Raw genomic sequence first — 13,059 nt, 5'->3', positions numbered from 1 at the left:
GGGCGGTTTATTACCTTTTTCTTAATCTGTAACATCTTTGAGTGTAGGTACTAAATTATGAGTATTTTTTCAATATCTAAAGAACCGCTCCGAAGACCGAAATACAATTATATCACACAAAATTTTAGGCGACATCTCAAAATCAATTCATCCAATCGTTAAATGAACCTGATTTTCGAAATCCGGAACAAACTTTTTTTGGATGGTTTTCTTGATTTTCTAAGGTTGGCACCATCTCTCTAAGAAAATAAGAACAATTATTATATCTCCGAATTGGATACAAATTATTTTCTAGAATAAATTTAACCCAGAAAATGCAAAAAAAAACAGATCCATTTGACGATTAGGCATCTAAATTTGAATTCTCGCTCAAAATTTTATATAAAGTGCGATAACCCGGAGCAATTTCAGTCGATATCAGAGAAACTTATAGTTCAATCGTAAAATAAAACAGATTTACGTGCTTTTCCCATTAAACCAAACGTTCTATTCAGTATTAGTAGGCAATGAAACAAACTAAAAATAAAGGGCCGAAAGAGAGGCTTGAAACTTGATATCCTTGATCTACTTCAACTCCTTATATATAATCCTTTTAATATTAAGGGGATGTAAATACAATAAAACCATCCTGTTATAATAAACTCGTGAAAAACTGCAACGTTTTTATTTTTCAATTTCAACAGAGATTCAAACCAAATATAGAATATACGGATAATGACATATAATAAATCTGTATTATCGACCTAAATGTTTTTAGTTTTGACAATTTTTTTTCTTACTAAAAAGTTAATTTTCAATAAATTTATGCATTTTTTAAGAATACAAAAAGAAGAAAATTGAAATTAACAATTAATTCAACGCACAATTAAAAATTTAAAACAATTTTTATTCTAAATACATACAAAAAAAAAAAATAATAAACCAATTTGAAAATAATAAACACTTAACCCAATTTTATAACTTAGATTTTTGACTAAAATGTTCTTAGTTATTTCCAATAAAAACTAAAAATAAAACTTAAATATGATTACTTACAAAAAATAATATATTTCTAATTTCGTATTAGATTTAAAAACGTTAGTAAAAATTTTAACCTAAAAATTCTTAAAAGCCGGTTTGTTTATTTTCCTAATTAAATGACTCAGTTCAATGTAAAGGTAAATTTTTAACATATTTTACCAGAGTGGCAATCGATCTGGAAAACCTAGAAAAGTCAGCGGATTTTGATATTCTTTTAAGTTAGGAAATTTCAATGTGGGTTAGAAAAAATTATAAAATATCCCGAGTCTCTTATAATTGAATTTCGCAAATCTGTTTCTTCATCAGTATCTTGGAATTTATATATTCTGCACTAATTTTAACACAAAAATATCATATTTGGGTTTAATTTATCTTAATAAATTTTATCAGGATATGACGCAAAATGATATTTCTTTATTTTTCGAAGTTTTTTTTTTTTTTTTTTCAAATTATGATACAAAAACAGTAAGGGAATTTTTATAAGGGGAAGTACAATTCGATCGCCACGCTGTTACCCTTTTTTGGGTTGAATACTTAAATTTTTTTTTTTGTATATTTTTTAGAAAAATGGATAATTTTGATGAAAATTTATACGTTTATGAAACGGATCCGGACATGGAATATTACGATGAGGATCCAAATATTAATCATTTAATCGAACATCAAAGTTTTCTAAGTTCCTTAAATAATTGTGCTTTTCCTGTTTTAGAAAAAACACTTGTTTCTGTTATTGGATTTTTAGTTTGGGCATTAATTTATCGTCTATCACATTGCAAGTAGTTTATTTTCAATATTAAAACCTTTTTTAGTTTTACCAATGGTGTAACTAGGAATACGCATTGCTTTATTAGTCCTTTGATCTTATTAGTCCTTTTTTTAAATAATATAGTTTGATTTTGAATAAAAATTTTCCAATTTTCTTAGTTCCGCCACTGACTTCAAATATTTAATCTGTTTTCTATTAATACAGAGTATTGCAAAATTATGTTTTATAGCCGTAGGAGTTAATTAATCAAATCATTTTTTTTAAATATGTTATTTGCAATGTAAAGGTAATAATAAATCCAAATTTTCGACATCGGGAAACGACCGAATCGCCGAAAAATAAGAAAAACCTCGGAAATTTTGACCTTATTTTAATTTTTGCCGGTTTTGATCTAGAGGGGCAGGTTTTTCATAAAAACTGTAGTATTTATTTTTAAAGAAGGTTAAATTTGGAACAATTTGAGATCATGCCGATTATTATAGGATCGATGGTCTATAGTTTCGGAGATACAGCTTTTCAAAGTTTGTCTATTTTTTCAAGTTATACGATTTATCGCAAAATTTTATCTTTTAAACCGTTAGAGATAGAACAAAAGTTTAAATGAAAAAAATTTTCCTTATAAAATAAACAATTTTTGTTTGAAACATTTTTTCGTAAACACCAATGTTTACGAAACCGTGACGGCGCAAATTAGGACAAAATTTGGTGTCAATTTTCTCCAAAACTATATAACATAGGGAGTTGAAAATTTTCAGGTAGCTTCAACTAAAAGCCTTTTGAAACATTCTAGAAAAAACAAACATAAAAATAATTCTGGAAACTAATTTTTCGACAATTTTCGAAAAACTGTGATATTTACGAAAAAATGTTCCAAACCAAAGTTGTTAATTTTTTTATAACAAACATTTTTTACATTTAAACTGTTGTTCTATCTCTAATGGTTTACAAGATGCAATTTTGCGTAGATCGTGTAACTTCACAAAATAGACAAACTTTGAAAAGCTGTATCTCCAAAATTATCGGTCCTATAAAAGCCGGTCTTATTTTAAATTGTTGCAAATTTAATCTGCTTTAAACATAAATACTACAGTTTTTGATGAAAAAACAAACCTTCCAGGTTCAAATCGGCATAAACTGAAATAAAGTCATAATTTTTGAGGTTTTACTTATTTTTCGGCATGATCCGATCGTTTCCCGGGTTCGAAAACTTGAATTTAACATTGCCTTTACATTGCAAACAACATATAAATATATCTGATTTGGTGCAAGGTTCACCCCCCTTTCCATGTATAATTTGACTGATTCGAAAGAATTGAAATAAAATACAAACATTGATTATTATTTTTTATTCAAAAACACAATTAGGTATACAAGGTGAAACATAATTTTTAAATACCTTGTCACTATTTACAAAAAATATATAAATTGCAATTATTTTTGCATTTTATGCAAAAATTATTGTTTACAGAGATTCTCGAATTTCAGCATTTTACAAAAATAAATTTTTATTAAAATTTTAAAGAATAAAATAATTGGCGTAACTGGAGATTTTTCCTAAGGTGGGCAGCTGATCATCCCAAAATATTCTCAGTGCCTTTGAAAAAAAAAATCTTCTTTGACATATCAAACTTTTGACCTGTAATTTAATACTTTGAAATTAAAATGAATGAGCATAAATAACAGTTGGGCTGAAAAGTTCGTAGGTTTACATAGTAAAATATATTTTTATACCATGCATAATATATGTAATATGCAAGGTATACTAAGTTTAGTCCCAAGTTTGTAACGCTTAAAAATATTAATGCTACGAAAAAAATTTTGGTATATGTGTTCATATAATCACCTAATTAGTCCATTTCCGGTTGTCTGTCCGTCTGTCTGCCAACACGATAACTCAAAAACGAAAAAAGAAGTGAGGTCGAATGAGCAACATACGTCAATTGGGTCTTGGATCCATAGGACCCATCTTGTAAACCGTTAGAGATAGAACAAAATTTTTAATGTAAAAAATGTTCCTTATCAAAAAATAAACAACTTTTGTCTGAAACATTTTTTGTAAACATCACTGTTTACTCACTAGGGAACACATTAGATGTCATTCGATTTTATTGTTCAACATAGTTGCATTCGAGGGCGATGCAACGATTATAGCGGTCATACAATTTTTCGATATCACTTTTATAATATGATTTGCCTGGCCTCAAAATAGGCTTCATTTTCGGCGATTACTTCTTCATTGGCGATAAATCTCTTTCCAGCGAGCATTCTCTTGAGGTCTGAGAACAGGAAAAAGTCGCTGGGGGTCAGATCTAGAGAATACGGTGGATGCTGAAGCAATTTCAAGCCCAATTCATGCAATTTTGCCATCGTTTTCATTGACTTGTTTGCATTGTCTTGATGAAACAGCAAATTTCTTCACTCAAAATGATATATATCACTAACTAATAGTACGACAGCTGTCAAATTTATATACATGTCTTTTGAAGATTAGGGTTAACTTAAAATTATATTATACAAATTATTCCATCGATTTTGATTTTAAATAATATTACATTCTTATTTAAATACGTGAGACTAGCTCGACCCGTGAGGAATTCCACAGCGTGGTACCTGTGGCTAAAAACAAAGAAATCAAATATAAAAAGATAAATATTAGCAGTAGTTTACTTTCTTTTTATTTATAGGCAATGTTACTACAGATATGATACATAAATTGCATACTGAACAAAATTATATCTTAATATTGTATATCTAGAATGTTTTTTCCTCAGCGGTACTTTTTTAGACAGTGAGTCTATTTTTCGTTAGTAGCCAGCACGATTAGCCCTATAATGAGGAGTGTCAGATATATAGTGATAGAATACGCCACGGTACAAATATCTCATAAGCTCACCTTTTGGTGAGAGGTTAGAATAATCACTACAATTACTAATCGAGAAAATAAAATTGAAAAAACAGTCTAACTGATGAATTGACTCCTCGTCAGTAGATTTATATTGGAGTCGGTGGAAAAGATTTTGGGTTTGATTCCTACCTTTTAATTTCCTCTCAAACATTGTTCGCGATGATAAATTAAACTTGATATCCTCCAAGAGATTTAATATACAATTTTGTTTTTACAGATGTGTTACCAAATCGATGGACGCACGTGGTATCCTGTATTTGCGGCTTTGGTACGCTGTATAAAAATAATATAGCGACGTTTACGCATGTCATATATTTGGGGATTAGTACATATGTCTTTTTAATAATATTAGTCCATTATTTGAACAGTAAATATAAAGGATATTCGATGGCGCTTTATTGTTTTTCATATTTGCTATTATGGTAAGTAAAAATCTTTCAATTTTTGTTATAATTTGAGTTTGAGTCTCGCAAATTAAATAGGAAAATAATTTTTATGAAACTTTTTCAAACCGCACCAAGATGTTGTTCCGATCGTTCTGATCGAAAGCTCTCACGGATACAAAATTTTTTAACGGGAATCAAACGGGCGATCAAATCTGCACGTACATTATAGTTATATAGCCCGTAGCTCGAAAACTACCGGTTAAAAAATTTTATGGTCGTGAAAGCTTTCAGAACGATCCGAAGAACATCTAGGAGGCGGTTAGAAAAAGTTTCACAGGAAGCAATTTTCCTAGTCATATACTAAATCTAGAAAATATTCGTGGCTTTCGCATGCAACTCGAAAATTACTCGTTAAAAAGTTTTGTAGTCGTGAGAGTTTTTGACAAGAACGATCTGAAGAACATTTTGGGGTGGTTTGAAAAAGTTTCACAGAAAGCCATTTTCCTATCTAATCTAGCGGGGTCCTTTCCAAATCTAGGTTAAAAACATAAATTCCCGATGGGCAATATGCGATGAGACTGAAACGTCTCTTTCACCTGAGCCTGTCATTTGCATAGAAAGTTGTTCCGTAATTTACCGAATCAAGGAATGGCTACGACAAGCCCATCTTAATTACTAGGGCTTTGCGCAGGGCATGCGACCGACCAAACTGTGTATAACCACACTAGGTCATTCGCCTGAAACTCACTAGAGCACAGTTAAAAAGGGTGGTGGGACTATTAACAGGACACTGTCGATTGAAATACCCTCTCCATAACATGGAGATCTCTTACGACCCCATTTGTACGGAGGACGATGAAATCTTTATACATGTTATTTTCACCAGCAGAAACCCACAGGTCGTTAGTTTTAGAATGTTTGTGTCCGAAACCTTGGATCTTGGGATTCATTCCAGCAGAGAAGCTGTGGACTTTCAGTGTGACGTTTGGCCTCAACAGAATCCTATAGCTTCTCTGCATAAAATAGAATTTCTTACCCGGAAAGGTTTTGCTTTCGGGTAACAGGTCAAGAAGGGCACAGAGGACCCCTTGATCTAGATGCTAAGGACTTATTTGCGGTGTCCTTTTTATGAGTTGTTGTTATTATTAAACGTGTTTACATAAATATTATAGATTCGCTACAAAACATTTAGAAATATCTGGATCTAATTTGATACTATTTCAGCGAATTTCTGGTGGAAAGTCAAGTATGGCGTCAAATAAGCAGTATTCAAATGATAATGGTTATGAAAACGGTCAGTATTGCATTTGATGTCGAGAAGCAAGTTATAAATATGCCACCGTTTCTTCATTACTTTGGATACATTTATTCTGTTTCGAATATATTATTTGGGCCATGGATGTCGTTCCAAGAGTATACAAAGATTAATGTTTCATTGGTAAGTACATTTAAAAATAAGGGAAATTTACAAAATTTTAAAACCACCGCCGATTTAATAGAAAATCCTGGGTACTAATTTAAATCACATCAAAAGTTCCAATCTTCTATCTCAATTTGAATTGACTCTGGAAGTGCAATAATAAAAAGGGGCTGAACTTACATATAAATTTTCAACGCTTTATCGAAATTTGAAGGGGCTACAGAGATGAGCAAGATCCATAAAACGTCAAAAAATGCGGTTTTTACTGTAGGAATCTTTCAAAACTGAACAGAAAAATAGCTTAAAAAAAAAAAAAAAAATATAATAGCTTTCTTGAAAAATAGCTTAAAGCACTCGATCAAGTTACTTTTCGAAAAAAAAAAAAAAACAATCAAAATCGGCTCAACCGGTTTAAGAACTACGATGCCACTGGCTGACACGCAGATACACAAATGCACACGTTGAACTTATAACACTCTCCTTTTTGCGGTAATTTGGCAGGAATTCTCGAGAGAAAAACCATTTTCTCGTTGTTTTTAAGGCTTTGCGTATTTCCACAGCCATTCCGAATTGAGCTCCCATGTTATTTTCTTCTTCCCTCTTTCTTTTATCGAAAGTATATGTTTTTTGTTGTTTTTAAGGATTTGCATATCTCCACATCCTCTCACAAATTGGTTTTTTTTTTTTTTTGTAAATTTGTATGTATATAAGTCGATTTGGTGTATGGAACTGGTTTTGAAGGTGTCAACTTGCAAGCACCCTTCTTCCTTTTTAAATAGAAATACTATTAGTTGAATAAATCTAACGGATTTTGATAAAGAATACGATAATTTTTTGCAAATTTTTTCCGGTTCCGAAACGATCCGCGCGAACTTCTTTACGCGGGTTTATCTCAACATTGTTTTCTTTGGTGACATTTTCTTCAATATCTCTGCTTCTATTAATCAAATTGATACGAATAAAAATAAGAATTGTTTATTAAGAATTTCTACATCGACCTTGCCTGCTATCGAACCCTGAATATAATAAAATATCCTCAAAATCTCAAGAAAATCGCTGTTACCTTATATTTTCAACTTTCTCTGATTACTTTTCTAAAAATGAAGGAATTGAGTTGAATTTCTTGGAAAAGGTGTAACTTATGATCATAAAAAAGGCTGGTAAATTTTAGTCCGATACATAATTTCAATTTTAAGAAAAACAAGTTTTTCTGAAAAATTTCAACAGCTCGTACACTTCAGGCAAATCACCGGACTTTAACTTTTTCTTTAAATTACAGGTTTTTTATGTACTTTCGGATAGTTTTTTTTTTTTTTTTTCAAAACCTGATTATGAGCCCGAAACATTGCAAAACAAAAATGAAAAAAACTCGTACAGCAATGAAATATTTTCATTTTTTTTCAGGTTTTGAATACGGTTTTTTTTTTTTTTTTTTTTTTAAAACCTGACAAAAGTGGAAATTTTCATTTTTAATGATGCAAATCTGAATTTTTTCGAGTTTTTTACATTTTTGTTTTGCAATATTTCGGCTCATAATATGGTTTTGAAAAAAAGTCGTTCGCACAATCCGAAAGTGTACATAAAAAACTGCAATTTAAAAAACAGTTAAAATCAGATGATTTATCTGAACTGTACGAGCTGTTGAAATTTTTCAGAAAAATTAGTTTTTCTCAAAATTGACTAAAATTTATTAAATTTAGCAGCCTTTTTATGATCATAAGTTACATCTTTTTTCAGAATTTCAACTCAATTCCTTCATTCTTCGAAAATTTATCAGAGAAAGTTGAAAATATGAAGTTACAGCGGTTTTCTTGAGATTTTGAGGTTATTTTACTTTGTGATGGAACTTTACTGCTCGCGAGTTTATTAATTTTACTATTAATATATATTTCTTTTCTTAACAGAATTTTACATCATTCATAACTACAGTAAAACATGTTTTTATAAGTTTATCATGTTTATTGGTCAGCAACTGTTTTGGATATTGGTTAATACCAGACGATTGTAATGATTGGCTTCTGGTCTATCGTGATGCATTCCTATTTCGAACTAGCCATTATTTTATATCGCATCTATCGAAGGCAATCAGTATTACATCCGGCTACCATTATACGGATGTTGTACATATAACTGCCATTGAATTCCCAAAATCATTGAGTCAAGTGGTTGTACATTGGAATATTCCAATGCATAGATGGCTTAAACACTGTAAGTATAAAATTTTCAATCTTATCCATTATCAAAAAATCAAGGAATTTTCTGGCGTATCGGAGAACAGTATACTGTAAGAAATAAAGCCGAAAATAGATCATAAGGTTGTAATTATGGATGTCTGCTTTTTTCTCTAGAGCTAAAAATATCGAAAAAAGATGCTACAGTTTAAAGCCAAAAGTGTCAATTGCGATTTGGCAGCTACCAACTCGTTCAAAAAGCTTTTTTAAACTAAAAAACAAGCTTGTAAATAGTCATATCGGTTTTCATGTGCAAGAGCAGGTAGCAGGTAGAATATGAATACTTATAGCAAAAATTATGCACTCTACGTTCACTTTTTAAGGCTGTTTTGTACAAATTTTTGATTGGCGTGAAACATTCTTTGATTGGCGTAAAAATGTATAATTTAATAAAAAATCCTCTTAAATATCCATTGGCGAGACAAAAAATTTATAAAGAAAAGCGGTTTTCCAGATAAGTATGGTTAAAGTTACGATTGAATTTCAAGAACTGCGATTGTATCCTTCACTCTATATGTTATACGACTATAGGTAGTCACATCCTACCTGCTCTGGGTACTTTTATTTCTCGAAAATCCTGTTATTTTTCCCAATTTGCATTGCTCATCCTCAGGTACAGTGGGATAAGAAAAAGTACTTAGATGTTAATAATGCAAATTAGGAAAATTGCATTAAATGTGCCCAGTGCAGGTAGAATATGAAAACCTATAGTCCAGTGGTCGGCAACCTACGGTTCACAAGTCACCTGCGGTTCTCTAGCCACATGTAAAGCTGAGGCTCTTTAGTTCCACTCGCAAATATTATTTATTGTATAAAAAAAAAGAAAAAGTTCTGAATCGATTAACTAGAAGGCACCATTTCTATATCTCAGCCGAAATAAAAATAATCATAAATCAACAAAACCACTCTAGCATTCATAGTAAATCCTCTCAAAGCAAATAGTAACGAAATCCTCATTGAGCCATTTGGAGTTGATATTGGATCTATAGAAATGCAATTGATCGATTTAAAAAGTTAAGCTTTGTAAAAGCAAGTTGGAAGATACTCATTGAAATGAATACAACGATAATCGAAATAATACCACGGTACTCGAATTTCTCACCATTTCAATCCTCAGTACAAAACGACAGAGGATGATACAAATTTTTGAACAATTTCTATTTCTCCAAAACTAGAAAGTACAAGTTTTCTCATGAGCACGATAACAGTTTAGATAACGCCTTTTTTATAAATTGGCGACCAGGTGAAAAAACGCCTAAAATATTGAAAAATTTCTGGACATGTTTAATAACTAAAATTAGGAGAGTGGTAAACATTTTTAAGAAACAATATGTGAGGCTTAAAATAAGGCAGTTTAAGTTTTCGAATGATATGAAAAAAAATTCAGTGCGATGATTAATTCAGATGAAACAAAGTTTTAAATCCAGAAGAGTCAATTTGCTTAGAAAGTGAATATCTCGAAAATTCACACACGGGAATTTTTTATTACTCATTTTCAAGACAAATAAACAAGCTCTCGAGTGGTATTAACAAATTTTCGCTTTCCTTTATAAATTTATTTTTCGGGCAAAGAATATTTAAGAGGATTTTTTTTAAATAATAAAGTTCTACGCCAATCAAAGAATGTTTCACGCTAATCAAAAATTTGTAGAAAACAGTGTTAACGATGTTCCAGCATGGTATTTGCAGTTTCTATGTTAAAGCAATGGTACAATTTTTTTTTCGACAGAATTTAACGAAAAATTAAATTTAAGAATTTAATAATGCTTACTATTAATTCCCAAAGTTTCAGAAATTTTGACCGTTTAAAATGGGAAATAATTATGCCAACGTCCCAATTTCGATCAATTTACGTCAAAATTAATATCTCGAAAGTGAAAATTAATTTCTAAATTTTTTTTTTAGAATTGTATTGTATAAACATTTTTTTCTACTTTTTCTTCAATATATAATAATATCATAAAAAATAGTTGGAGAGACCGGACATTTTACATGCTTTAAATGGGACATGACCCTCAAAATCGCGAACTTTGTCTTTAAATATCTCGCGATCTAAACGGTCAAAAATTATGAAATTTTAGGAATTCATAAATAAAGCTATTATAAACCCGAGAAAAAAAATTCGGCCAAATCTGTCGAAAAGTGATTTCATGCTGGTACTACCTTAAGTTCATCAAAATAAATGGAAAAATTTTGGGAAAAGACCGAATCATTATGCCATTTTTGTTTGATAATTCTATTTTTAATTCAACCAAATTAAACGTTGGACCTTGCATCAAATCAGTTACTTTTGTTTTTTTGATATGTTGTTTTCAATGTAAAGGCAATGTTAAATTCAAGTTTTTGACCTCGGAAAACGATCGGATTATGCCGAAAAATAAGAAAAACCTCTAAAATTTTGTATTTATTTCAGTTTTTGCCGATTTTGACATAGAAGGACCGGTTTTTCATCAAAAATTGTGGTATTTATTTTTAAAGAAGGTTAAATTTGCAACAATTTGAGGCCGACCGGTTTTTATAGGACCGATAGTTTCGGAGATACAGCTTTTCAAAATACAGTCTATTTTTTCAAGTCAAACGATTTTTCGCAAAATTTCATCTTGTAAACCGTTTTTAAAACCGAACAAAAATTTAAAAAATGTTTCTTATAATAAATAAACAACTTTGGTTTGGAACATTTTTTCGTAAACATCACTGGTTTTCGAAAATTTTCGAAAAATTATTGATGATTATTGAAAACCAATGGTGTTTATGAAAAAATGTTCCAAACCAAAGTTGTTAATTTTTTTATAAGAAACAATTTTTTCATTTAAACTTTTGTTCTATTTTTAACGGTTTAAAAGATGAAATTTTGCGTGAAATCATGTAAATTGAAAAAATAGATAAACTTTGAAAAGCTATATCTCCGAAACTATCTATAAAAGCCGGCCTCATCTCAAATTGTTTTAAAAGAGAATACCACAGATTTGATAAAATACCAGTCCTTCCGGGTCAAAATCAGCAAAAACTGAAATAAGGTCAAAATTTTCGAAGTTTTTCTTAGTTGTAGGCATGATCCGGTCATTTGCCGAGGTCGAAAACTTGGATTCCCTTTATTTTGAAAACAACATATCAAAAAACAAAAATACCTGATTTCATGCAAGGTCCACCCCCTTTTAATGTACAATTTGACTAGTGAATGTATTATTGATTTTTTTCTCATTATTTTACAGATGTGTTTCGACCTTCGCAGCATATAGGAAAATTTGTAGCTGTATTAAATGTGTACCTTGCATCATCAGCCTTGCACGGTTTCAGTGCAGCTCTAGCCTTAGTACTGTTATCATTAGGTTTTTACACATACATTGAGTACATGTTACGCTCAAAAATTAGTGCTGCATTAAATAGTTGTACGTTAGTGACGTCTTGCAAGGAGAATTGTGGACATGCGTACACAAAACGAAGTACATTAACAATATTAGTGAATTTATTTTTTACTGGATTAGCAATACTACATTTAGCGTACTTAGGTGTTATTTTTGAGGATATATCGTTGATGCGTGCTACAAATCCCCTAACACACACGATATCAACATGGGCGGATGTTGGATTTATTAGTCATATTATTATTGGAATACAGTATTTTATTTATTTGCTGCTGTAATATACGCTCCTGGTGGTTAGTGTTATTTATGCAATGTTGATATTTGCTGTAGTTTACGCTCCTTTTATTTGGATCATAGTGAAAAAAACTGCTATAGATGAATTCCATTGCATTAATGTATGCAATTTGTAAGACATTAGTGTAATTAAATTGCGTGAACTCGAATGTTTTGAGATTTCAAATTATGTTTTACTCAGGTGCGTTTAGATTTCGCTTGCCATAATTTTTCGACGCTTTTTTTTTAATGTTAATTCCTTATAATTGACTTAGCTAAATGTTCGAAAACAAATTTTTTTTGCAAGGAGCGATAATTCAATAAGTTAAACATTGGACCTTGCATAAAATCAAGTTTTTTTTTTTAATATGTTGTTTAAAGGCAATGTTAAATCCAAGTTTTCGACCTCGGAAAACGACCGGATTATGACGAAAATAAGAAAAACCCCGAAAATTTTGATGTAATTTCAAATTTTTCCGATTTTGACCTGGAAGGACTGGTTTTTCATCAAAAACTGTTGCATTTATTTTTAAAGAAGGTTAAATTTGCTACAATTTGAGATCAAGCCGAATTTTATAAGACCGATGGTTTCGGATAAACAGCTTTTCAAAGTTTGTCTATTTTTTTGAAACGTTTTTTTTGAAAAAAATTTGAAACGTTTTTTCGTAAACATCAATGTTTACCCGTGCAGGA

General features: G+C 30.6%; 1 protein-coding gene across 1 annotated transcript; it reads left to right on the top strand.

The window, feature by feature from the left end:
* Positions 1-1,587: 1,587 nt before the first annotated feature.
* Positions 1,588-12,578, top strand: LOC123302959 (protein-serine O-palmitoleoyltransferase porcupine). Its single transcript, XM_044886052.1, has 6 exons — positions 1,588-1,792; positions 4,909-5,113; positions 6,302-6,515; positions 8,402-8,705; positions 11,941-12,346; positions 12,569-12,578. The coding sequence occupies exons 1-6, from the start codon at positions 1,588-1,590 to the stop codon at positions 12,576-12,578; spliced, it is 1,344 nt and encodes a 447-aa protein (XP_044741987.1).
* The last annotated feature ends 481 nt before the right edge of the window (positions 12,579-13,059 follow it).

This window comes from Chrysoperla carnea, chromosome X (genome assembly GCF_905475395.1).
Source record: "Chrysoperla carnea chromosome X, inChrCarn1.1, whole genome shotgun sequence".
Taxonomy (NCBI): Eukaryota; Metazoa; Arthropoda; class Insecta; order Neuroptera; family Chrysopidae; genus Chrysoperla; species Chrysoperla carnea.
Note: the sequence above shows the minus strand (reverse complement) of the source record. Positions and strands in the feature narration are given on the sequence as shown.

Excerpts from the sequence above, each read along its gene's own strand:
- LOC123302959 (XM_044886052.1), top strand. The coding sequence starts at position 1,588 with ATGGATAATTTTGATGAAAATTTATACGTTTATGAAACGGATCCGGAC. Across the intron at positions 1,793-4,908 it reads AATTTATCGTCTATCACATT|ATGTGTTACCAAATCGATGG; the intron begins GCAAGTAGTTTA and ends TTGTTTTTACAG. Across the intron at positions 5,114-6,301 it reads TTTTCATATTTGCTATTATG|CGAATTTCTGGTGGAAAGTC; the intron begins GTAAGTAAAAAT and ends ATACTATTTCAG.